The 25,088-nt window shown below is 52.1% G+C and overlaps 7 protein-coding genes across 7 annotated transcripts; 2 read left to right on the top strand and 5 right to left on the bottom strand.

Annotated features, from left to right (window-relative positions):
- Window positions 1-269: 269 nt before the first annotated feature.
- On the bottom strand, window positions 270-1,067 carry GUITHDRAFT_74931 (hypothetical protein; the record flags this gene model as incomplete). Its single annotated transcript, XM_005828177.1, has 1 exon — window positions 270-1,067. A coding segment is annotated over one exon (798 nt), but the record flags the coding sequence as incomplete, so codon positions are not given.
- A 2,235-nt stretch (window positions 1,068-3,302) lies between these two features.
- Window positions 3,303-5,793, bottom strand: GUITHDRAFT_88488 (hypothetical protein; the record flags this gene model as incomplete). Its single annotated transcript, XM_005828176.1, has 11 exons — window positions 3,303-4,100; window positions 4,152-4,255; window positions 4,301-4,505; window positions 4,555-4,599; window positions 4,648-4,690; window positions 4,746-4,765; window positions 4,797-4,948; window positions 4,997-5,051; window positions 5,102-5,155; window positions 5,203-5,529; window positions 5,572-5,793. The coding sequence occupies 9 exons, from the start codon at window positions 5,791-5,793 to the stop codon at window positions 4,446-4,448; spliced, it is 978 nt and encodes a 325-aa protein (XP_005828233.1). The 3' UTR covers window positions 3,303-4,100; window positions 4,152-4,255; window positions 4,301-4,445.
- Window positions 5,794-7,764: 1,971 nt separating this feature from the next.
- GUITHDRAFT_112719 (hypothetical protein) lies at window positions 7,765-10,910 on the top strand (the record flags this gene model as incomplete). The annotated part of the gene is made up of 13 exons (XM_005828175.1): window positions 7,765-7,770; window positions 8,021-8,145; window positions 8,199-8,318; window positions 8,372-8,486; window positions 8,533-8,607; window positions 8,657-8,716; window positions 8,784-8,861; window positions 8,920-9,021; window positions 9,073-9,621; window positions 9,722-9,765; window positions 9,816-10,539; window positions 10,592-10,712; window positions 10,762-10,910. The coding sequence occupies 13 exons, from the start codon at window positions 7,765-7,767 to the stop codon at window positions 10,908-10,910; spliced, it is 2,268 nt and encodes a 755-aa protein (XP_005828232.1).
- Window positions 10,911-10,983: 73 nt separating this feature from the next.
- GUITHDRAFT_74895 (hypothetical protein) lies at window positions 10,984-11,592 on the bottom strand (the record flags this gene model as incomplete). The annotated part of the gene is made up of 1 exon (XM_005828174.1): window positions 10,984-11,592. One exon carries the CDS (start codon window positions 11,590-11,592, stop codon window positions 10,984-10,986), a length of 609 nt encoding a protein of 202 aa, XP_005828231.1.
- Window positions 11,593-12,899: 1,307 nt separating this feature from the next.
- GUITHDRAFT_74862 (hypothetical protein) lies at window positions 12,900-15,023 on the top strand (the record flags this gene model as incomplete). The annotated part of the gene is made up of 4 exons (XM_005828173.1): window positions 12,900-13,147; window positions 13,196-13,434; window positions 13,487-13,971; window positions 14,727-15,023. 4 exons carry the CDS (start codon window positions 12,900-12,902, stop codon window positions 15,021-15,023), a joined length of 1,269 nt encoding a protein of 422 aa, XP_005828230.1.
- Window positions 15,024-15,098: 75 nt separating this feature from the next.
- On the bottom strand, window positions 15,099-16,268 carry GUITHDRAFT_153897 (hypothetical protein). Its single transcript, XM_005828172.1, has one exon. The coding sequence runs from the start codon at window positions 16,225-16,227 to the stop codon at window positions 15,259-15,261; it is 969 nt and encodes a 322-aa protein (XP_005828229.1). The 5' UTR covers window positions 16,228-16,268; the 3' UTR covers window positions 15,099-15,258.
- Window positions 16,269-20,289: 4,021 nt separating this feature from the next.
- Window positions 20,290-21,393, bottom strand: GUITHDRAFT_61386 (hypothetical protein; the record flags this gene model as incomplete). Its single annotated transcript, XM_005828171.1, has 2 exons — window positions 20,290-20,710; window positions 20,849-21,393. Coding segments are annotated over 2 exons (966 nt in total), but the record flags the coding sequence as incomplete, so codon positions are not given.
- Between the last annotated feature and the right edge of the window lie 3,695 nt (window positions 21,394-25,088).

Here is a 25,088-nt window from a genome sequence, read left to right as displayed (position 1 = left end):
GCGTTGCCCGGACAGGCCGTGCAGTTGGCCGACCCTGCCTCGCTCTTGTACGTCCCCGCCTCGCACGCCCTACACTCCCCGCCGTCCTGCCCCGTGTAGCCCGCGTTGCACCTGCACGCCTCGACCGCGTCGCTGCCTGGCGGGCTGCTGGCGTTGCCCGGACAGGCCGTGCAGTTGGCCGACCCTGCCTCGCTCTTGTACGTCCCCGCCTCGCACGCCCTACACTCCCCGCCGTCCTGCCCCGTGTAGCCCGCGTTGCACCTGCACGCCTCGACCGCGTCGCTGCCTGGCGGGCTGCTGGCGTTGCCCGGACAGGCCGTGCAGGTGGCCGACCCTGCCTCGCTCTTGTACGTGTTTGCTATGCATTTGGTGCAGTTTTGATTCTGTGTGCTTGTGTATCCTGGAGCACATTGACAATCGTTGACGGAAATGCTTCCAAAATTTGAGATCATGGTGTTTGGACAAAGGTTACAAGAAAGATTTCCGATGATGTCTTTGTATGTGTTCGTATCACATGCCACACATTGTTCATTGACAGGTGTATATCCCTCTTTGCAAACGCAAGCAATGGCTCCTGGATTTGATGTTGAATTGGCTGAACACGTCATGCAGTCATCCTTTCCTGGAAACGCTTTATATTTTCCAGCTTCACATGATTTACAGAATCCATCGATGGAGTAATACGAGCCAGAATCACAAGTACACTGTTCAATAGACGAGCTTCCCAAATCAGAGGTAAGATTTCCAGGGCAATCTGTACAATTTAGCAAATCAGCACTTCGATATTTCCCTGCTTGGCATGCAATACAGCTATCGTTTCCGTTGTCAATGTATCCCGCGTTGCATTGACATAATATACTTGCTGCAGACGAATATGAATTCAAAGGACAAGGTATGCAAGTTGAAAATCCAATCAATTTCTTGAATGTTCCAGCCGCACATGGAGTGCATTCCAAGCCTTCGACAGAAGTAAAACCAGAATTACAGAGACAATCAGAATAAGCTTTGCTTCCTCTAGACGACGTTGAGTTAGGAGGACAAGGAGTGCAGTCATAGTTTCCGACCATACTCTTATAGTATCCTTCCGGGCAGGCGTCACAAAGTCCTGAAAGATTTCGAAAATATCCAATATTACACTCGCATGTTGGTTGACCATCTGTGGAATTCAAAATTTCTGAATCTGAGCAAGACATACAGGCATGTGATCCTGGGGTAGTTTTAAAAGTGCCTGGTGGACAAGGCTGACATGTTCCACCTTGTGGACCGAAAAACCCTGCCATGCAAGTGCAGTTGCTTGCAGCTGGACTGGCTTCATTGATCGTGGTGGAATTGTCCGGGCAACTGCTACAGTTAAAATTTCCAATGTTCGATTTATATTTTCCCATCGGACAAGCGGTGCAGGATCCTGAGGAATACTCATACCCTACAACACAATAGCACAAATCTTTTGACACGCTGGAAGCATTTGAGGTACTGAATTGTGGGCATTTGGTGCAATTGTTGGAGCCAATAGCATCTTTGTACGTGCCTGGCTCACAGGCAACACAGCTTGAACCGTCGTTACCATATGCTCCAGAATTACACTTGCACAAGGAAATATTGACGCTGCCTTCGCTGGATGTTGACAATACGGGACAGCTTGAGCACGGTGCAGATCCCGAAGTGTTTTTATACGTACCCTGGGGGCAAGCAAGGCAAGTGCCTCCATTGTAGCCAGTGTAACCTTTATTGCATAAGCAGCCGCTGATATTCGAACCTGACACTGAGAAGGAGTTTTCTGGGCAACTCACACAACCTGCTGAACCCAATTCGTTTTTATATTTCCCAGAGTCACATGGAGTACAAGGTCCGCCCAATGGCCCATAATATCCAGCATTACATGAACAGTTGGTCAAACTGACACTTGCTGGCTGAGAGATCGAATTTATAGGACAACTTGTGCAAGCTTGGTAGCCCGCACTCGACTTATACGTTCCTGATCCACAAGCAATACAAGCTGTACCTGATAGTGTGTAACCTGCTGTACAATTGCAAGATGAATCTGCGTTCGTAATCGCACAGCTGCTTTGGGTTGGAAGACATTGTAGCAAGTTTCCACAGCCTGCCTCAGTACACGTTCCGCCATTGCTGACGTATCCGGAGTTGCACGCGCAAAAAGATCCACCTGAATTGGATGGACAAGTGCAACCACTTGCTTCGGAACAAGCACTATTCCCGGACTTTCCTGCATCTTTCCAATAGCAAAAACAGTTTGCAACAGTGTTACTGATCATGCATTGAAGACAAGCAGTCTTCAACGAGATGGTATTACAATAGTCGTCACACGGCGTAGTGACAACTCCTGGTATATGCATGTACATTGACAATAAAGCCACGACCAAAGGCCTCATTTGAAACCGCAGTGACATCGGCATCAAAGTTGTGGAATGAAGCACAACCATAGCGAAGGGGGTTCGGTTTGCCTTTCAATGTTCTCCCTCTCTTGATCGGTTTGGATTCCAGCAGTCCTCTGTCATCTTCTTTCTTCCCCATGCAACACGATTCTGCTCGATGCTCTCTGCGCCGGCATCAACAAGTTCGCTGATTGCGTCTCCTCACTCTCCGCATGGACACTTGCGCCAAAGTGCCGAGCGATGTGTGGGTATAGTCGCTAGCGAGTAGGGTGGGGTGGTATGACACTGGGTACACGATAACGGTAGGGGTCATAGAGATTCTATCAAGTCTCACAGTGAAAAGTATAGCGGAAATGGGGTATGGGGTAGGGTGTGTTGATATTGTAGGGGTAGGGTTGAAATATGCCGAACAACTCTGCAGAATCAGAGGGTGGAGGGGGTCGTCGATTTGACTGGCAGATCAAAAAATATCCGACGATGGTTGGGTGGGTAGGGTCATCGATGAAGGGGTCTCTCTTGGTGTCGGAAGGGTCTTTTGAAGGTAAGGTATTTTGAAAGGGGTCTGAAGACCTTTCAGAATGGGCAATGAAGGGGTGTTAATTTCAGGCGTAGTGTGCCTCTTGTAGGGTAGTACTTCCGTGGTAGGTAGGGGTTCAAAACTGAGGGGTAGCAGGATTGTGGCACAAAGTGAAGGAGAAACTAGATTAGTGTGAAAGTTTGTGGCGGCAACACATGAAGGAACGGAAAGTGATGCGCCACGCTGGTGGGAGTGAACAGCAAAGAGTTAGAGTGAGATGGCACCTCCTCTGAACCAACCTGCGTACATCGCTTCTATGGCTACAGTGAATGTTTCATTGTCGAATCCGGGGAAAGTCCCACTGAAATCATTTTGAGCGAACTGCGTAGACTATTGGTCGACACATTCACTCAACCCAACTGTTCTCCGCTATAATGTAACGAGTTTCCATGGCAGCTACTCACTATGGATCCGGTTTCGAGCCATCTTTTTGAGACGAAATCAACCTAGGATTGAATGTCCACGTATGCACCATCTGTCAGATGGACGAAATGATCAGTTTCAAAACTATAGATGAAGAATTCAAACGAATCAACCTCTCCTGTCGGCCCTTGGCGATCCTTGACCTCGACCCCCATGCCAGGCAACAAAGAATCTCTAATTTTGTCCGTAATTCCCAGAAGTTCGTTTGCCAATGCACCATCATCCTTCACTTTTGCCTTCTTGTGTTTGATCGCAGTGCTTCGAAGCTCATTGCGGACAGCTAGAAGGACTTCGATTGCCTGAAGAGGAGGAATCAGAAGCATTCGCAATTGAGGGGGGGGGGGAAGGTTTACCTGATCGAAAGCCGGGACAGCATCTTCATTGGCCACAACTTCCGTGTTTCCTGTTTTGATCCAATCTGAGCAGTCGACACCCCATCCCTCGAGAGAATCCTGCACGCCAGGAAAAGTTTGAGTTACAGCGATCATAGCGCGGTCTGTACCTGAATGAAATGGCTGATGTTCGAAAGCAACGGCCACAGGTTCGATTTTGATTGGATGTCCTTCTCATCACGGAGGAAAACATTCACGTCCCGGATGAGATTTCTAGCTGCAACTTTACAAGAGCCTCTGAGAGGAGCGTTACAACTTACTTCAAATGTCGCATGGCAGTAGGAGTGTCCACGTCGTCTTCCAGCGCTGCCCGAACTGCAAGGAGCAGATCAGAGACCCTGGAGATGGCACACGGTACAACTTCACTTTCTATCTGGCACTGAAGGTATGCCTGGTTTAGAGCATGATGTTTGGCCTCCCACTTCAAGTCATCCAACATTCCACTGGATACTTGGTGCGGATATCTCTTCCTGCTCCGGATGTGATTGTTGTGAATTACTGCAATGTGGCCTTACTCTGCGAGCGGTCCAAGCTCTCTGAAAAAGTTTGCAAACGATTTTTCCCATGCTATGGAATCCTCCATACGGTCTTCTCCATAAGACACATCTGCTGAGTACCTGGTCTTGAAGTCAGATTAGAAAACACCAGACAAGGTCACAGTCACTTGTGCAACAAACAAAATATCCTAAACGTCCGAGAGGAATGTGCTTTCAAGAAATCCTATCACGAAAGAGTGATTAATCTGAATCTAAGAGACATCGAAATGCACTTGTATGCTTGTATAGTTCTTCAATGACTTCGACATTTTCAACCCCTCTCAAGATTTCATATTAGGAGGAAAAAGAGAAGGTGTTATTAAAACCTTGATAGTCAGCTGTCCAGCATGCAGCCAGTGGAACACCCATCTTTTGTGAAAAAATCATTGCACTATTGTATTGATATCGAAAGGCTTATACTCACTTATCTGTATTCAGCAAAGCCTGCTCAGAGTGAAAATGAGATATAGAAGACCAGGACATGACGGACAGAACAAACCTGGCTCTGCGCAATCTCATTCTCATGATGAGGGAACTTGAGATCACGCCCGCCTGAGTGAAGATAGGGAGCAGGAGGCTTTTCTCCGAACATCGTGCGACAAAAAGCGGAGCATTCAATGTGCCAGCCTATCCATCTATGAGGACCACACGACTCAAAACTGCATCAATCCAAACCTGGACGTCCTCGTCCCAACTCACTTTCCCACCCAGTCTCGGAAATGCTTGCCACCTGCTTGAGACTTTAATCTCGTGATAGATATACAAGGAATAGCCACACACAGGTTTCCATAGCGCGAAGTCTCTTGGGCTTTTCTTCTCAGAGTCTTGGTCCTCCTATCGGTTGTAAGTAGAAGCCAGTGGAAAGCACTATCGAGACATACTTTGGAAGCATCCTCTTGAGCTCGAAGCGGTTCAAACACGGCATACTTGGAACCATATGCTGTCGTATCGAACCAGACGGTGCCACTCTTCTCCCCCACGTATGCATATCCTTTCTCTCGAAGGTCACGGATAAACTTTACGATCTCAGGTATGTGTTCGGAGACGCGGGTGATCGCGTCAGGCGGCAGGATGTTCATGGACTGCATGTCGTTGAAGAATGCTTGCTCGAATCTCCTTGCTATGGCCATGGAGCCCTCAACACCGGCCAAGTTCTCAGCTTTTGACTTGGCGATAATCTTATCATCCACGTCGGTCATGCCCATAACCTAGCATTAATTCACTGACAGTCCATCGCAGTGATTGTTCACCTGGAAGATACTGTAGCCATGTCTCAACAAGACACGTCTGACAATGTCAAGAGCTACATAAGCTCGAGCATGCCCAACGTGGGAGTGATCGTAAACGGTTGGCCCGCACGTGTACCACGTGAGCGTCCTCCCGCGGGGAACCTCTTCCTTCTTTCCGTTCAGGCTGTTCGACAGATGGATTGCTCCTGTCGATGATGGAAAATCTTTATCGATCCCTCCCATCAACTTCCTGCAAAAGGATGAGAAGCGATACTTGACTTGAGGAAAAGCAAGCAATCGTGTGTGGAAATAGAGAGATTGCAGGAAGTAGTGCAGAAGAAACAAGTACAAAGGAGGAAGTAGAGGTGAGAGTAAAGATGATGAACCTGCTGGATACTCCACGTATTTCGCCTCCTCTCAGGATCAGCTTCAGCCCTCCGAGCCACCCGCCTGCTCCAACCCACCGCATCGCCCACCGCAGTTTCGTCATCCGGGCCCGGATACCGTGCGCCAGCCGGTGCCACCCTCAGTGACTCAATTCAAACTTTGAAACTTATCAAAGTACGACGGCACTGGCTAGTAGTTAGTCACGAAGTGACTAGCAAACTCGAGTTTTACTGAGTTAGCCTAGTGTTGAATCATTACTCACTCAGCCGGCCGGAGTCACTTAACTTTGCAGGTCACCTCCGATAATCGGGCACATCAAACACACTGAATAGCGCTGGGTTAATTCTGGACTGGACTTCAGCATGTCACATGTTTTTGACAATGATGGAATACCGGACTCGAGGGCCTCGGAGCAAACTGCACTGAAGCGGCAACACAGCGGAAGATCCGAGGGCATCGGATGATCGTAATGCATATGCTCAGCACGTCCCGCCAAAGGCCTTTCAAGTTTCTTCAGGTGATCCGACTTCCAACTTGAACGCATCATTCCGGTCCAGGATCTTTCGTCACGCTCAAGGCCTCCCTGTCCTACGCTGCCATCATCGCGGGTGCATCCCGGTATGTCGGCGGCCGGGCGGCCACAGCGACATCCGATGATCGGCTGGCATGGCCGGCGGCGCGCGGCGCGGGGGACTCCAGGCTTGTCCTGCGCGCAGTTAAGTGAAGGTATCAATTAAGTTTTGGGGGACAGCAGTCGGCAGGATTACTATGATTAGGTTTGGTTCTCGCTGTCTTTCTCTTCTCGCCGTTTGGCCTGTGCGACAGTGTCCGACGGTCAGGGTCAAGCCTCCTCGACTCTCAGGGCCTGATTGTCCTCGTACTGATTTTTAACTTAACTTTGAGTAAAGGCGACCGTACCGTGCCGTTGTACCTCTCATCATTGCCACAGTGTAACAGAGAATCACAGTGCCAGTTACGCTATTAACTTAGTACTGTATGATAGTTAAGTAATAGTTGTTGCCAACCGGAACTTCCGATGGGCTTCAGTGAAGGCCGCAGTGAAGGGTGGAGGGAGGGGTCATGCCACTAGCGAATCTTCTGGAAATCCGGGGGGGTGGGGTGAATGAGTTTTTGGCCCCCAACTATGACTTTTTAAAAAATCTGAGTGAAAATGAGGAGGTGGGGTGGTCACAGTGCCGGGGCTCGTAGGCAGTTTCAGACTAGAAGTAAGGGGGTACCTGGTAGTGGCCAGACTCAGTCTTCATGGGGTGGGTGCAGTAGTGTAGGACTCCCTGGGAGTCGTTAAGCGTCAAAATCTGATTTTTTTTACTTTTTCATGGAAGGGTGGGGGGTGGGAGTTCAATACCACCATGGGTGGTTCTCCCTAGGCCCTCCAGCATAGGGATCTAGGACCATACTAGGACCATGATTCAAAACAGGGATGTAAGACCTCCTACGATACATGCAGTTCACCCCACTAGGACCTCGCTAGGACCTTCTAGGGCATACGACCCGTAGATTCAGCAATCGGCATGTCGCAGCACGAGGTAATGTTGAGGCTGGCCCATGGAGTATGAGACGAGGAGGCAGAGGAGACAGAGGAGACAGAGGAGACAGAGGAGAAGATGGTAGCAGAGAAGAATGGAGCTCAAGGTATGGGGAGGAGAAGAATGCAGATCCCATCGAAGCAGAGTCAGAGCCTGGCGGGGGTCTAATGTGTAAGGAGGTGAAGTAGGATGAAATCAAGCGCAAAAAGGTCGATGAGATGCGCAAGTGGTGGAGATCTTAGTGGATTTGTTTGTGAATTTTGATGAATTGAAAGCAAGAATGAAGGTGAGTGTAATGCAACCAGCAGCATAAGTAAGGTCAAATTTGTGGAAGGAAGAATTGGGATTTTTACATCTCTTCACTTGTTATTCAATGATGTCTTTTTCCACAACAACAATGAGCTGTGTATAGACAATGAGATACATCACATTCGAAAAGTTGGGGAGACCCGACTATTGAGAGATTCTGTTTTGCGAAAGAAACATTGCTCGAAATTCTTTCTTACTGCCAACATGTCATTGAATTTTCAAAACAGTTTGCGAGCAGCACTTCTGGGCATCTCAGAATTCAGTTGCTGAGTGCCAACGGATTGCGATTGGACGACCCCAGCAACCCGCCCAATGTTGTCGCCCGTGTCAACTTGGTGAAGCCAGCTGTGACGTAAGCACTGTTTGGAATGATACTGTTGTTCTGCTAATGTGGTGGGATGATAGACCGTTCCAAACTACTCAAGCAAACGAGAAGTCATGTGGTACTTGTGACCCTGAATTCAATGAAGAAATCTCCCTGCCCGTGGAGATTCCTCATGCGAGCATCCTACAGATTTCCTTGTGGTGTGATGTCTTTATCATTCTTCTCGTGGTTTGGCTGATACGAGATTATCCAGGAACTCAAAGGTTACCCATGAAGACCTGAGCTTCTTGGGAGAGGTCAACCTCAATGTAGCAAAGCTCGACAGTTACGCCGGCCTCAAGTTGCACCAGACTTTTGAAGTTAGACAGGTTGGCCTTCCCTCGGTACTATCGACTAGTGAGAAAAGTTTTATAGGATCGAGCAAAGCCCAGTGTTCAAGTCTCTGGCAAGCTCTTCGTGAACATCATTTATGAGAAGCCTGGGATGCTGGTGAATTCCGGATACCTTGCCCTTCACTAGGTGATTCATATTCCTCCAGTATAAGGAGCTGGATTGTGGTTTTTCGCTGTTCTTCACCGAAAATTGGATCGACGTCAAGGTGAACTATCTGCTTTTTTTTGTCAAGTGAAAGTCGATTTTGAAAGCTAAACTTTCCCTGTCTGCAGCCAAGGACTGACGACGTTGAGCTTGCGATTGTTGTCGCATTGAATCAATGCTTCGACTTGCCCCCGTACAGGCTTGAGGTATGTCGGACGAGGCTTGTTCTTGCTTTCAACGCGAGCATTGATTCGATTCCGCCAGCCTGTTGGGTCAGAGCGTTGGAAAGAGGACACTCAAGAGCTAGGATTCACCACCCACATCAACATGAACATGGGTATGGCTCAGGGCGACGCCTCTTCGCAGGTTCCTGTGTCATGAAGAATGCATCGTTGTATTGATAATATGGGTCTCCAGGAGCTTTGCGCAAAGTTCGATCAGTACATCAAAGACCCGAACAGTCCGTTCCATCACAGCGACTCTCCACTGAGGAACTGTGTGAAATTGACTGTACACAAACCATTCCGCAGATTGGTGGCAACAAATCCAGTTGCTAGCTTGCAGAGTCTGCCAGTCCGTGGAACGGGCCAGAACGGAATGACCGTTACCAACGGTGGGCAGGGAGCAAACGGGGAGATGGACCAAGAGGGCATGTCTTCGCTTGCCTCTGCAGCTGTTGCTAAGGCAGTCAACAATGCTGTGCAGAACGTGTCGCAACAGAGTGAAGACCCAAATCTTCTGAAGTCCATCCGATACGGTGAAGTCCCTTCCATGAGCGACAATCTCCAATCCATCCGAAAACCGGTAGTCGTTCCACAGACCGCATCTCTTCAATCTGTGAATCGTGTCGAACTTGTGCAAGCAAGCCCTACTCCTTTGTTGCCCATTCAGATCAGTGGCAACCTCAAGTCACCAGAGGTTGGTTGCCTCGTGATGCTGATGGAAGAGTGCAAGATTGAGCACACGGTTGTACGAATGATTGCAAACAAGATCGAGCTGCCCGTGCACTTGCAGGCAAGTTCCTCGTTGTCATTCTCCCTTTGTCCTCCTGAGTGTCATCACACAGAATTCTGAGACGTTTGCCATGAATGACAATGGATTCATCCTATGGTAACTCACGCTTTGTTTCCCGGCATTCTCAAGTAACCACCGGGGTATAGGTCAAGTTGCGCAGCACTCAGATATCTATGCGACAAGCACCGTTTGGACTCCTACTACCCATCTCAGCCACACGTTCGCGGCATCTGCGATCTGGCGATGGAGTTCTGGGGTTGTTCGATGTCTCTTGTCGTGCAGCAAATCCTCTCCGATGCTTTGGGAGTAGAGGCGGTTCAGCCTGAGGCTTTGAAGGCCTCGGAAGAGAAGTTTGTCGCTGATCTTCTACCAGCGTTCTTGCACATCAATGCTAGGATTCCTGGACCTTTCTTCGCTGGGCAGGAGCTCTGCATCGCTGATTTGCTCTTCTTTACGGGCATCGGGCAAGTGCTAAGGTTGGCCCCCGACAGTTTTCTTTCAAGGAACGTTGAGATGAAGAGATACGTGGACAATGTTCAGAAGAAGCTTGCTTGCTTCTCCAACTACTCCGACAAGATCTTCGACAGGCACAGGATCATCAAGCTTGCGCCTCAGAACGGCGTCGTCGGTGTGTCAAGCATCCCCCCTGCAAACCCTCAGGCCGCTTCTCCTCCCCGGCAGGCTCCAGCCGTCTCTCAACCTCCTCAGCACAAGAGCGTTGCACCTACACCTGAGGCGATCAAAGTTGTTCCGCCTGCTAAGCCTCAGGTTCCGTTGAAGATCAACACCAAGAATCAGAGGGGCTTGTTCGTGGTACTTCCCTTGGACATCGGAGTCCTTCAGATCGGCAAGGCCAGCGAGTTCAAGATGGTGGGCATTCAGCTGCCATCCGACCCTCAACTGACCCTCCTGCCTCTCCCAGGCCCTGACGCAGGACGTCGCTAGTGCAGTCAAGATCGACGCTGCTCGCATCCAGCTCTTCGAGCTAAACACCGTCGAGGATCCCATGCACAAGATGAAGGCCATCTTGCTAGTTTCAGGGGGTGAGCTGAGCGATGGATGGGGCAGTTGGCGATGATAACTCTCACGCAGGCGGTCAGCAAGGATGGGAAGAGCAGAGCAGGATCATCGCATCAGAGCTCGAGCAGCAGGCAGCATCTGCACAGAGCTCGTTGCGTGCAGGGAAGATCACATCGAACTTGTCGAGGATGGAGAAGGTCGAGCACATGCTTGTGGTATGAGCGACAGAGTTCTTGCACGCGAACCCAACAACTTGGTCTCAAGTCAAGCAAGGAAGAAACTCTAAGTGTCCTACTAGTTTACAACCTCACTTACCCACTCGCTGATCCTACTCGTAAGCTGCTGCTTCCCTCGTACCCAGAAGTGGTTCACCCCTTCATAGCATCCTTCCTCCGCCGGCTGACCCAACTTCATGAAGGCAGCATGCAGCTGATCTTTCCCTGTGAAATCGTCCTCTGTGCCGTACAGGAACAGCTTCTTCTTCTTGGAAGACGCAAACTTATCCCAGTACTTGCTCGATTTCCAGCATACCAACGCCCACGTGTATCGCAGAGGGTAACTGATGGCAACCGCCCCCACGATCTCCTCCATCTTGTCCACCACGCTGCAGGCTATCACAGATCCGTAGGAGTAGCCCACGAGGACGATCTTCTCAACCTTGGCCAACTTGCGTCCTGCTACGGGAGCTCCATCGAGCAGGAACTTACATATGCTCAACACGTTCTGCCTCTCGGATACACCGGTGAACGAGGCTGATCCGCTGGACTGCCCGACCCCTCTGAAGTTGAAGCGGCAGACGAGGAAGCCCTGCTCTACGAGCGCGTTCCTCACAGAGAGGATGACGTGATCGTCCATGCAACCTCCTAGCCTTCCCCAGGGATGGCAGAGCACAGCTGCAGGCATTGTCGGCAATGAGGCAGGGAGGGAGGGGTTGGAGGAAGCAGGAGGGAGAGAGGAGGAGGAGGAGGGCTGTCTGGGAGGAAGAGAACATGAAGGCATCGCTACAGCGGCTTCTATGCTGCCATCGTCGGCTTCTACCATCACTGGAGCCTCTTCCATGGCGCCGCTTCAGTGAACAGCACCAGTCAACACCCACTTTTCACTTAATTTAGCTCACTTCTTACTTAAATTAGTGGTATTTGCTCGAATCAACCTAAAATAACTATGATCTCGCTTAAAGGGTATGAAAGGCAACGCCGGGCATGCAAATATCTTTTTATCACTCGCGCTCGCCCCAGAGCCGATTGCAATGACAATGCACGTGCGGAACGGAGCGTGGAGGAGTAGACGACGAGGACGACGAGGACGAGGAGGAGGAGGAGAGAAGGAGGAGAGGAGGAGGAGGAAGAGGAGATGAGGAGGAGGAGACGAGGAGGAGGAGACGAGGAGGGGGAAGAGGGGAAGAGGGTAGCGGGAGGAGAGGAAGGGGTACAGGGTGAAGGCCTGGTGGTGTAGGAGTCAACAATGCAATATGACGGAAAGGGGCAGAGCATGGCAATGGTGAAGGGGATAGATTTCTGCGCCCACCTGTTGTTGTCGGAGGAGCTAATGTTTGTTGTTGTTAGCATCTCCTGGTTGAGATGAGGTCGTCTCAGTTCGAAGATGCCGACGAAACTTCTTCGGCTCCCATCTTGTCTCACTCCTCCATACAAGCTGTGCGTTCTCGTTGAGTTGAGGAGCGATGGTCGTGAAGATGTCGCAGGAGGAGATGAAGAAGTTTGCTGAGCCACAAGACATCGTGCAGGACGTACACGAGCTCTCGTTGCAGACGAGAGTTGCGCATGCAGACGAGCGGGAAGACGAGGAGAGGGGAGGAGAAGCAGGAGAGGAGGAAGAGGAGGAGGAAGAGGATTTCTACGAAGACGACCTCATGTGGTTTGACGGGCATCAGGTAAAAGTAGGTCAAGTCAGACGCGCTTCTCACCAATGGCGCAGGGAGTTAGCGGAAACTTCACTAAGACGTTCAAGGCGGAGGTGGCTGGGAACAGGCCCAACACAGCCGCCAGTCAACATGCAGTGATCATGGTAGGGTTTGAGGTGACGGAGGTGGGAAGTTGAGGGGACGTTGGCAGGCGAAGTTCAAGCAGCAGAAGGGGCAGAAGAAGGAGCTGGGCGACTCGTCCGGCATTGATCAGGCGACCATTATCAAGAAGTTTCAACCTGCGTCAGTGCGGCATGCTAAGGTTGAGAGGAAGATTTGTACGGCTACGATGAACGAGAAGAGGCTGCAAGAGCTAGAGGACAGCGTGCAGAGAGGCGTGTTCGAGGGAGAGAGCAAGAGCGAGAGACAAGGCAGGACGACCGACAAGGCTGACCGTGCGACGACCGACCAAGTGCTGGACCCGAGGACGAGGATGGTGCTGTACAAGCTCTTGAACAAGGAGACTCTTCACAGCATCCACGGTTGCATCAGCACAGGGAAGGAGGCGAACGTGTACTATGCGACCACCTCGCCTGAGTTCCTGCACGCGCATGGAGTGAAGGACATCACAAGTCTTGATGGGAGTGAGGGCGAGCTGGCGATCAAGGTCTACAAAACCAGCATCCTGGTCTTCAAGGACCGAGACAAGTACGTCAGCGGCGACTATCGCTTCAGGAACGGCTACAGCAAGCACAACCCGAGGAAGATGGTGAAGATGTGGGCTGAGAAGGAGTTCCGCAACCTCAGCAGGATGCAAGCAGCTGGCATTCCCTGCCCGACACCTCTCCTCCTCCGACTTCACCTCCTCCTCATGGAGTTCATCGGTCTGTGCGCTGACTCCCTGCCCTCCCTGCATGACTGACGTGCTGCTGGCAGGCAAGAACGGCAAGGCTGCAAGAAGGCTCAAGGACGTGCAGCTCAGTGACGACAAGATGTGCAAGGCTTACTTCGACTGCGTCATGTACATGCGCATGATGTACCAGCGATGCAAACTCGTGCACGGAGACCTGTCAGAGTACAACATGCTCTACTTGCATGGCACCCTCTACATCATCGACGTCTCTCAGGCCGTCGACCTTGATCACCCCAACGCCCTCGAGTTCCTCCGCAGGGACGCGGCGAACGTCAACGACTTTTTCCACAAGAAGGGCGTCAACACCATGACGGTCCGGCAGCTCTTCGACTTCTGCGTGGACGAGAGCATAGGGGACAAAGTGGAGGAAGCTGAGAAATACTTGATGCAGCTCCAGAGCCGCGTCGTCGAGCAGACCATCACAGCTGAGGACGAGGTGGAGGCGGCAGTTTTCCAGCAGGCGTTCATCCCGCAGAATCTCTCACAGATCGAGGAGAAGCATTTCCTGGTGATCCTCTTCTTTATCAGACGTCTCTTTCCTTTTCTCCACTCTCCTCCTTCCTCCTGCCTCTTCCCTCCTCTCACCTCCCTCCTTGCTCCTGCCTTGTCCTAGTTCCTACTCCTATCGTTCCTTCCTCCCATCATTCTTTCTCACCTCGCCCCTCCCTCCTCCCTCCTCCCTCCTCCCTCCTCCCTCCTCCCTCCTCCCTCCTCCCTCCTCCAGGGTTATCAACCTTCAGCTCCTCCCCCGTCTCTCCGCTCTCCGCTCTTCTTCCACCATCATGCTACACATCGGCTGCGACGCCCCCCGCCTCTCTCTCTCTCTTCTCACTGTCCGATCCCCGCAGAGAGAAAAGCAGCGGCTGGAGGAAGGAGACAAGAAGCTATACTACGGCACCGTCACCGGCATGACCTCCAGCCTGGCGCTACTGGAAGCGCAACGAGGGACGTTCGAGGACGACGAGCTAGACGACGAGCTGATCGACGACGACGGCAACTTGGAGCCGATCCCTGACCGACCAGGTGAGCAGCTCGAGGGCGCGAGCTGGGAAAGGTCCTGCTGACGTCGGGGTGTCAGGGTTCTACGGGACCGTGGGGATGATGGAGGATGAGGGCGATGAGGTGGAGGAGAAGAAGAGCGTGAGGAATGTGTTCAGCCACAAGAACGACAAGAGCTCGCAGAGCAGGAAGAAGGACTTCGACGGGCTAGAGGAGGAGGAGGAGGAGGAGGAGGAGGAGGAGGAGGAACGGGGAGGGGCAAAGGCGAGCAAGTTGTCGCAGTCCTCCATCACCTCCAGCCAGACGAGGGTGAAGGCAGTAAGTCACTCCGACAGCGAAGAGGAGGAGGACGAGGACGAGGACGAGGACGAGGACGAGGACGAGGAGGACGGGGAGGGGGAGGGGGAGGACGAGGGGGACGAGGGGTCTGGCAGGCCAAAGGATCCAACGCTCGCAAGAAAATCGACCATGTCCAAGGCGGAGTGGAAGAAGCTGGTGAAAGCGGAGAAGGCAGAGGCGAGGAAAGCAAAGGTAACAATGAAGTGCTGCTCGCTCAAGTGACGGGGAGCAGATGCCCAAGGCAGTGAAGAAGCGAAAGACCAAGACGGGGAAAGCTAACGCCAAGTAGATGAACGTCAGGCCATGACAGTTCTGTTGTGCTTATAAAGGAACAAGGATGAGAGTTTCTGGTGTATACGTAACAGAAAACCAAAGAAAAGAGAGAAAGCAAGGAAAATATAGAGCTAGTTGCAGAAACATCAAGTTGATCGGATGGGGTTCGCCCAGACTCTCGGGCTCAAGTCAGCTTGTAAGACGTGTCAGGCACCTTGCACTTCTTCCTCCTAATGCCCTTTGAGTCGAACTTCCTAAGGGTCTTACAAAAGACTCCCTCCTTGAACCAGATGGAGTGATAAAAGTTCTTGCTCTGACAGATGTCGTCCAAGTAGTCGTCGTGCAACCTCGAGTACTCCTTCTTGTAGTGTGAGGTGGTCATGCTCGGAATCTGTTTCTTCTCCTCGTTGCCGAGGGTTCCGAACACTACATCTCCGATGAGCGTCTGAAACTCATGCTGAATCCCGTTGCTGGGCTCATTCCGCTCGTCCAAGAAGCTGTTCAGGCTGTTGTTCCTGAACATCACAAGCGCGACAAGGAAGAAGGAGAGCAGTGCGAAGAGTGAGGTGGTCACGACGGGCCATTCTCCAACCTGCCTCTTCTTCGGCATCAGCCCCAGCGCCGGGTTGATCTCCGAATGCCTTAGGTTCTGCACCACGACAAGGGTGCCGGACCTGGAGCATGCACAGGTAGCAGAGAGAAACGTCTGGTTCTCCTCCTTCAGGGATGACAGCTCGCAGGCATCGAAGGACCAGGAGCTGACGTCGGTGGTCCACAAGACGCACGCAAGCTGAAGTCTGAGGTCGACAAGGTAGTTGCCGGTACCGTTGACTTGCACCCGAGGGAAAGAAAGTCTCAACTTGAGGCAGAGAGAGCCCTTGGGCAAGCATTGAAAGGCAGAGGTTGCCGAGGGTTGACTTGGGTTGAGGGGATGGAGTAGGATGGGCCTCTGAGAGACATGAATGTACTGCAGAGCATGCAGCTGGTCCATGCTCCAGAACGAGTACATCTCCAACACGTACAGCCCAAGGTCTCCGCTCTGAAGCAGGAGCTCGCCATCGGGTTTGGCAAACGACAGGTCGAACGAGTAAGTCCAGGTGGAGAAGTTGTAGAGCTGCAGGTCGGGGCTGAGCCGGAGGGTCATCATCTTCATGTTGGAGGAAGAGAAGGAGACTGGCTGCTCTGACGGCACCATCGACGTCAGGTAGACGTCGCTGGCCTGCAGGAGCACTTTGACGACAGTTAGCATTGTGACTTCCTTGAGAGTTCCGTTGAAACTCTTCGACGCCTGCAAGATCTTGTCCTCAGTCGCAAAGAGGCTGGCAAACGACCCCTGCCGCAAGTCGCTAGCCTTGAGGAAGCTCGCGCAGGAGCCGACGACCTGACTTGAGTCCGACAGGGCCGAGACGTCAACCTCCGAGGGCTGATCGCTCAGCTTGAAGCTCGTGGACAGGGCGGACGTGGCAGTCCTCCCGTTCATGGAAGATTGCACGGAGCCTTTCGCCATGGAGTGAAGCAGGAGACTTCGCATCCTCATCCTGTATGCGAGGGACGACGCTAGCAGCCTCCTCCTTGCTCCTCCCCCTCCTGCCAGGCTGCTTGCGAATCCCGAGCTCAGCTGCAGGATCTGCGAGACGCTCCCGAGATTGTTCATGTTGTTGATGACGGTGCTGACGTCACCGAGCTGAGAGCCGCTAAGGGAGGAAGCATTGACAACCACAGCAACTTCCACGGCCTTGATGGAAGTTGACTGGGACACCGCCACGTTTCCGTCGCTGTCTATGACCTGCGCATGGACCAGGTAGACTCCAGCTGGAAGCGAGAAGGAGTAGGAGGTCAAGCTGGACGGAGCGCTCAACGACACCTGGGAACCTTGACCGTTGGGGCTGATGGCAAACACGTAGGAGAGAGGCATGGCGGCCGATGTCCAGTACTCACACGAGCACGTGAAGGTGTCGGTCAGTGCAGCTCCTGTCGTCGGCGAGACAGTGCACTGGCCCCCGGACGGAGGGAGGGAGATGTACAGCGACTTGGTCGCGCTCCCCGAGATCTCACCGCTCGTGGCCAAGAGCTGGATTGTGTACGTGCCCGCTGTGAAGAAGGAGCGGTAGACCAGCAGTTCCATCGCGTTGATCCCAGCTGGAATGTTCGGATTCTCAGCTGCAGATGAGTACCCCACCAGGACGTTGCCCTTGGAGTCAGAGATCGACCACCGGTACTGCGAGCACGCGAGGCTGCACGACCCCTTCAGCGAGACCATGAAAGTGTCCTCGCTCACGACCCGGATCTGTGCTCCTGGAACCAGCGCGCTCGTCACGTTCAGGTACACGGAAGCGACATCGATCTGTGACCCGGACGACACCTGCACTTGCGCCTGGACGACGCTGCATGCCGACAAGTCCAGGTTCTGGAAGTTGTACACAAACGCAGGCAATGCCGGCAGCTCGACAAGCGTGCCGTTGACTGACCTACAGGGATTGCCACATAGGTAGCATGACCACTGGAAGGCAAGAGGATATGAAGAGCAGGATTGGTTTTGGACGACTCCTTTGCATGTGTCCAAATCTTGAGACGTCGAGGCGTTGAGAGTCACGTCGTCTTTCAGCGAGATCGTTCGGTTACCTCCCTCAACCTTGGCGTTCGGCCCTGCATACCGGATGCTCACTGGAACCTGAGTCGTCAAGATGTCTCCCTGGGCAGTGTATCCAGTCAATATGCAGGTGTACTGGGTGCCGGGGACAAGGTCAGTGGTTTTGACTTCGAAGAACGGACCTTCTCCTGCAAGGATGCTCGTACCAGCAAGAGAGATCTCCCAAGAGAGGTCGAGCTTTCCCTTGCTGGTGTCACACGGGGAGAAAGTCGCCTGGGAGGCAAAGAAGATTGAGTTGGGCCGAACGTACGGGGAGGGAGGAGCGACGATGAAGAGCGTTGGGATCGGGTTGGCGCTCACGAACAGACTCTGAATCGAAGAGGTCGCAGATGCCCCAACAAAGGTCAAGACCGAAACAGAGAGGTTGTAAGTCATCCCCGTTTGCAGCATGGCGGGGGTCAAAGTCAAGACCGGACCGGAAACATTCGCTACAAGGCTGTTGAGGGCAACATCGTTCACAACAGTCCAGCTGAATGCTGCCTTCCGAGGGGAGTCCACGTTTGCTAGCAGCACCGCCTCCTCACAGTACGAGACCTGGTTCGGTCCACTCAAAGTGATCTTCGGAGTCGGCAAAGAGCTCGGAACACCCACAACAACTGACTGTTCAACCCCATCGGTGCTGGAGATGCCGGCGAAGTCGCTCACGCGCCCGATGAAGGTGAGAGTGTCTGTGGGCAGGAGCGAGGCGTCCCCTCCGAGGATGACCTTGAGCTGGTTGGGGCTGAGCCAGTAACACTGATATCCGTGACCGAGGGAAGACAAGTTGGTTGCTGCCACCACTGACGTGCAATTGACTTGGCCCAACGGCGCGTTTGTGTTCTGATCAAAGTCAAGGTTGACATGCGACCCGAAACCGTTGAAGGTCGCGGCGGTCAACCGAGGCGATCGGACGAGAGTGAAGTTAGCAAAACCTGCGATGCTTGCGTCTTGCTTGACTGCTGCTCTCAAGAAATAAGTCTGACGCGGCTGCGACTGCGGGGCGAGCGAAGGGACCTCGAGCTTCACGAGGTATTTCTGACCGGCGGCCACCAGCTCCTTGACGTCTGTCGAAGTGTTTCCAAAGGTAAAGCTGAAACTTGAAGCTGCGAGCGACGGGGGGAATCCGGCGAGTTGGATCTCAATGACGTTGGCCGTTGTCACGGAAGCGATGCATCCTTTCAAGCATACAGCCGTTGTTGTTTCAGAGAAGAACAATACATCGATGCTCGCTGATTTGTCGCTGTGAGACACTGTCAAAGTCTCCAATGTTGGGATGTTGCTCGATACTACCGCGACAACCGAACTGCCTGCGGAACAGTGGTCAAAACTAATTGGAAGTGAACTGACGGTCCATGACTCACCAAAGATATCGGAGAAAACAATCTCAGTCACAGAGAACGAGTTGCTTCCTACTTTCAGTTGCAAATCTCCAGCATTGGACAAGACAGGGAAGCCTGTCAAGTGCATTTTGACCTTGGACGACTTGCTGTACGGCAGCTCAGACGGTGAGATGGATGAGACTTGAGCCTCCGGCTGCGGGATAGAGAAATTCCTCTCGAAATCGAAGCTTTGCAAGCCAAGGTTGGCAGAAGCATTGCTGGCGATCCTGATCTTGGTCTGCACGGCCCTGAGCAAAGGAGGAATCAAGATCTCAATGGCTAGCTTTTCTGAGTCAGAAGACAAGACCTTCATCGAAACACACATGTCAGCTTCATAGCAGACATTCCTATATTACCTGAGGTGCAAATTTCCACGGGCGTTGGAAAACAGAATTTCCTCGCCAGGACCATAAATTACCACAACCAAGCCACTCTGCTGATTGAAAGAGGAAGGTATATTCCTTAGAACAGCTTGCAACGTGCAGCTCTTCACAATGCTGCAATCTGCATTGCCGAATTTCAAATCTTGCAACACTGGCGATGCCAGGACGGTCAAGTATCCTCCTGTGGGATCATATTTACCATCGCATTCAAAGAAGATGGATCGCGTGTGAGCAGTGCTTATAGCAGGCGTCCTTCCATAAACGAAGAGAGAGTTCGACGTTTCGACAAAACCAGAGTAATTCCACAGATTGCGGGTTCCGATGTAAATGGAACATCGTGACGGAAATCCTGAAGGCCAGGAGAAGAAGGTGACATTGAGCTGTTCTTGGGACGACGTCAAGACAGCTGAAGGAGAGACGATAGGAATAGGAGAATTGTATGTGAATGAAAACTTAGCGAGGCGCTGGAATTTTGAGTCCAACAAGAAACCGAAATCGGTGCCCTGGAATGAAGTTGCAGGACATTCGGCAGACAAAAGAGTTTTTGACATCTTTTTTACAGGAACCGGTTGTGAATTGTTAGGGGGGAACTGTACCCATTCCACCTTTTGTGATTTTGCAAGACCAAGAACATTGAAAAGGATTTTGATACCTCCAGATGTTGAGCAAGATTGTGGCTGAACACCCGTAATGTCGAACAAACAAGCAATCGCATTGGACCCTCCGCAAGGTTTGCAAACTTGAGACGTTGGAAACTCACGATATGTTCCTTTCGCACATCGGCTGCACTTATCACTCGCTGTCGGAGCGATGGAATTGTATGGGCAAGGCTCACATGCAGAAGGGCCCGGATCACTCTTGTATTTTCCCTCCGGACATGCTATGCAGGATCCCAAGGCCTCTGGCGAATATCCTGCTTTGCAGATACACTCTGATATGTTGGTGCTGGCTTTCAGAGAAGTCTTGTTCTCTGGACATGAGCTGCATTGCACGTTACCAACTTTATCTTTGTACTTCCCAACCGCACACGGCGAGCACGTGAAATTGGAATAGTCAAACCCCCTGCCGCACTGACAGAAGCTGATGTTCACACTACCCAGGTAGGAGGTAGCATGCTCAAAGCAAGCCTGACAGTGCGTCTGTCCGCTCATATCATTGTAAGTTCCAGATGGACATGATGTACAATTGAATGAATTTGTTACATTTGAATAATTTGAAATGAAGTAGCCAGCGGGGCATGTGCAACTCTTCACTCCGATGGTCAGACCTGAGCTGAAGGTGTTAGCAGGGCAAGAGAAGCATGAGCCATTCGAGATGTATTCATCTTGGTTGCACTTCATGCACTTGTTTGCACTGATGGTGTATCCATTGCTACAAATGCACTGATTCACTTCAGAGCTGCCTTCAGCAGCCGTAGTTGAATTCACCGGGCACTCAGTGCAAGAGTCTGTACCCAAGGTTGCTTTGTACTTACCAACATCACAGGGCAAGCAGAGAGACTCGTTGTTCACCTTAGTGTATCCTTTCTTGCAGGTGCAGGAAGTCGAAGCGGAATTAGAGCTCTGGTTTTGAGGACAAGGCAAGCACTGCCCGTTGCCTTGATCGGCCTTGTACGTGCCTGGAGAACAAGCTTTACAGTCCTTGCCATCCACGTATGCGTATCCGGCGAGACAAGAACAATTTGACTTGAGAGAGCTTCCAACAGGAGACGTGGAATGACTAGGACAATCACTGCACTTGCGGTTACTGACTTGGCTCTTGTACTTTCCACTCTCACACATTTGGCAAGTTTTTGACTCTGTGCTGGTGTATCCTTCAATGCATTGACATCGAGCACTCCCGCTGTCTGATACCGACGCGAACGTACAGTTGAGACAAGGTCCTGAGCCTACGGCATCTTTGTAAGTGCCTGCAGGACATGCTTCGCAGGCTACGGAGCCATTTCCGGTATACCCCTTGTCACAACTACAGTCAAGGATACCTGTGCTGGCAGGGTCCGATGTAGCATACTTCGGGCATTGAGAGCAAGAGGCATTGCCTGTGACTGACTTGTATGTTCCCTCGGGACACTTCTTACAACCCACTCCATCTTGACCATGGTAGCCTTCCTTGCAGATGCAAATCGACTGGTTGTCTCCCCGTGTGATTTGGATTGCATTCGGGTAGCAAGCAGGACAAGGATCCGACCCCTTAGCATCTTCTGCTTTCTCGTATTTGCACTTTGTGCAATATCCACCATTTTGTCCACTAAAATATTTTGTGCATTCGCACGTACTGATATTGTCTCGGCTGCCAAAAGAAGTAGAATTTCCTGGACAGTCAAAGCACGGGAAATTTCCTGATGCATTCTTGTACTTTCCAGCTGGACACAATTCGCAGAGATTATCCTCTGTTCGAAAGAATCCTTTCATACACACACATAAAGATACATTCGTTGCTGAAACGTTAATTGTAGTTTGATTCATCTGACACACGCTACAGTTCTGAGACCCGAAGACCGACTTGTACGTTCCTACCTCGCAAGGATAGCATGGACCACCGTCCTCTCCATAGAAGCCTGGACCGCATGGATCTGCTGCAGCCAAATTTGTTGAATTCAAAGAATGGTTGTGCTTTGACGAAGAGGAGTCAGGTGAAGGGGTAGTCTGTGGAGTGGTTGAATCGATACAGGGGGGAATATTGCCTTCAACCCATGTACAGCCAAGATTGGTACAGCTGGTATCAGTTCTCTTGCTGTTGCAGTCACTCTGTTGCAGGGATTTGTGTACAAGCAAGATGCAGAGCAACGACAATACCTCGCGTTTTTTCATTTTCTTCATCTCTCTTTCACGCACGAATGAGGAATTCAACAATCCCCATCACTGCAATAGGGAGAAGATCCAGCCACAATGTATGTTTCTAGCTACAACATCGAATGGCGATCGTAGTGATCTCATTGAAATGGCATACGATGTTTTTGAATCCAGTCTTGCACCTGCTCCAATGGATGTAAAGTTCCCTCAATTCGATTGACCTATGATCTCCCAATCTCTCCGTCTCTCAACCAACAAGCTGTATCCTCCTCCTTCTCATCGTCTCCTCTCTCGCCATCTTCGTCATTCTCCCTCACCCTCATCTCGAGTCTGAGTCGCCCTGAATGCCATTGGTAACACACCTGGTGACCCCACCCACCCCAGCCCTTTCGTAGTACCAAAATACCCTAGCGCTACAGCCTGGAGCAAGTTGGGTGGGTAGTGACCAGAGCTGACCACCCCTCCTAAAGACCCTTCATCTACTCGAACGACCACCGCACCCCCCTGATGTAGTTCTATCCACTACCCCACCCCACCTATTGGATGGACATATACTACTGGTACACTAGTTGCCAGGGTCTATGAACCACTCGGACTACCTTGAACACCCCTCATTGACACCGGAAGACTACCGGTGTCACTGTAAACCTACTCTGGTTTCGAACAGCCGGTCGGGGCCTGACGAGGCGGACCGGTAGTCCATTGTACGTTCCACATCACCGGACCCCTACCCCCCTAGGGAGTTCCGCCTCCTCTGGGGGGCGCAACATCTCAGCATGCCACCCCCGACCCCCTTGACCCCACCCCTACCCCCCCCCCGGCACACTTGCCAGTGCATTTTGTAGCATTAAAAGATCCTTCGTATACGATCAGGTTGGGGGTTGTCAGCAACCGACCACCCTACCCCTACTTCAGAGTGATTTAGAACCCACCCCTTTCAAAGGCAGACGTTGGTGAGGACCCCATTCTTATCCACCCCTGTACCCCTGTATTTCTGTTTCAAATTCACCCCACCCATCTTCATATCTCCCAAGTGAACCACCCTACCCATGAGGCTCGTGTCTTCTTTCCGCAACTCTACTCCTAGAGTAACCCCACCATGTAAATCCCCGATCACCACCCCGTTCCAAAAGGGTCTTTGCGATATTTCCACGGGTAGTCTCACCCACCCCTCCCCTCTCCCTCCCACCCCCTTTCAGTTTACTCCATTGTTTTTGAAAAGTTGAGTTTTTTTTTATTTCCGAAACTCCCCGGGGCACGGTGACGGTCTCCTCAGTACGCACCGGGTCGGGTCAAACCAGGTCCGACATTCGGAAGACCGGACCGTGACGGGCCCGCCGGGCCCCGGCCGCCCGACTCACGGTCGGCGGATTAGGAACTGCTTCGGAATTCTGAGTTGCCGTCCGAAGTGAGTCGGAGTCACAGCTGGCAGTGTACATTCACAGTCAGTCACACTGGCAGTCATGCATGATCATCGGATCGGATCTGGCCGGGCCTGACCGTCGGCCCCGACCGGCCCGGCGGCGCTGGCGGTGAGCCTAGACAGATTAACTTCTCAGGTGATGATCCGAGTGATCGGATCCGACAGCCGCGCCGGCAGCCTGGCAGGGTGATGGCCGCACCGGGCGCCGTGACGTGCCCAGCCCAGACTCCACTGGGCGACTCGCCTGGAGTTGTCAGTAACCGTTACTGAACTTGTGCACCGTGAAATCTCAGTCTGAAAAACTTCCGCAACTGTAAAAGAAAAAAAAAGTACTCATAAGCGATCTCAACCAAGTCGGAAGAGTGGCAAGGGAGAGGCGGGGAGATACGATGGCGATCGGAGGTGAGGGACAGATAGGAGCTGTTCTTTCTCCCATGCTCACATTGTTGGCATCAGGTTGACACAGAGTAGCTGATTCATTTTCATTCCTCGTCAGTTCCTGTCTCGCAATGCCCGGCAGTGGTTTCCCACTCGTTTGTTCTTTCTGCTTTGTTGGGCTCTGCTCAGCCTTTCATTCTCCTCTCCTCTTCCCTCCTGGCTCGCTGAAAATACATGCTCCACATGCGAATCTACCATGGACCCGGCTGCCAGCTTCGCGGTGAGTCCAGCATGGAAGATTGGCCTTGTGTTCACTTGAAAGCAGGCCAAGGTTGAACCACCAGCAGCATGACCAAAGATGGTTGCCATGCAGGATGAAGTCAGAGCTGACTGAGAGCAGAGATGCTGTTGAGACCGATGGCAAGCAAGTCATGGTGGAGGCTAGCACCGAGACCAGCGCCGGGAGCGTGATGGGGGGAGCCTTGCTCTTCGCGGGGACGGCGATAGGAGCGGGGATGCTCGCCCTCCCAGCAGAGACAGCAGCAGCCGGCTACCTCCCATCTCAAGCTTGTTTGTTCGGCTGCTGGTTGTTCACGTACGTCAGCTCTCTCATCACCCTCCAAGCAACTTGGATTGCCAGGTCAACAGCGTTTTTGACTTTTGCTGCCTGCCGATCTTTGTGCTCCATGCATTCATGCCTGCCTGCCTGCCTGCCTGCCTCCTTTCTTAGCTCTCTCCCTCGTCGCCTCTCTCCTTCCCTTCCTCGCTCTCTCCCTTGAGTTCTCTCTCCTTCCCTTCCTCGCTCTCTCCCTTGACTTCTCTCCCCAGGCAGCGGAAGCTTGACGGCGATGATTGCACGGGATTTCTCAGTGTAGCTACGGAGCTGCTGGGGAGCAGAGGGAGAATTTCGATTCTCTTCCTCTTCTGGTTCCTTCTCACTGCCATCATCGTGGCGTACACGAGCGAGGGCTCGCGCCTGCTCACCCTTGGGGCCTCCTGGTTGGGCTTTCAAGGAATTCCTGAGTACATC

Source organism: Guillardia theta (assembly GCF_000315625.1).
Source record: "Guillardia theta CCMP2712 unplaced genomic scaffold GUITHscaffold_61, whole genome shotgun sequence".
Lineage (NCBI taxonomy): Eukaryota > Cryptophyceae > Pyrenomonadales > Geminigeraceae > Guillardia > Guillardia theta.
This window is presented reverse-complemented; position numbering and strand designations above follow the sequence as displayed.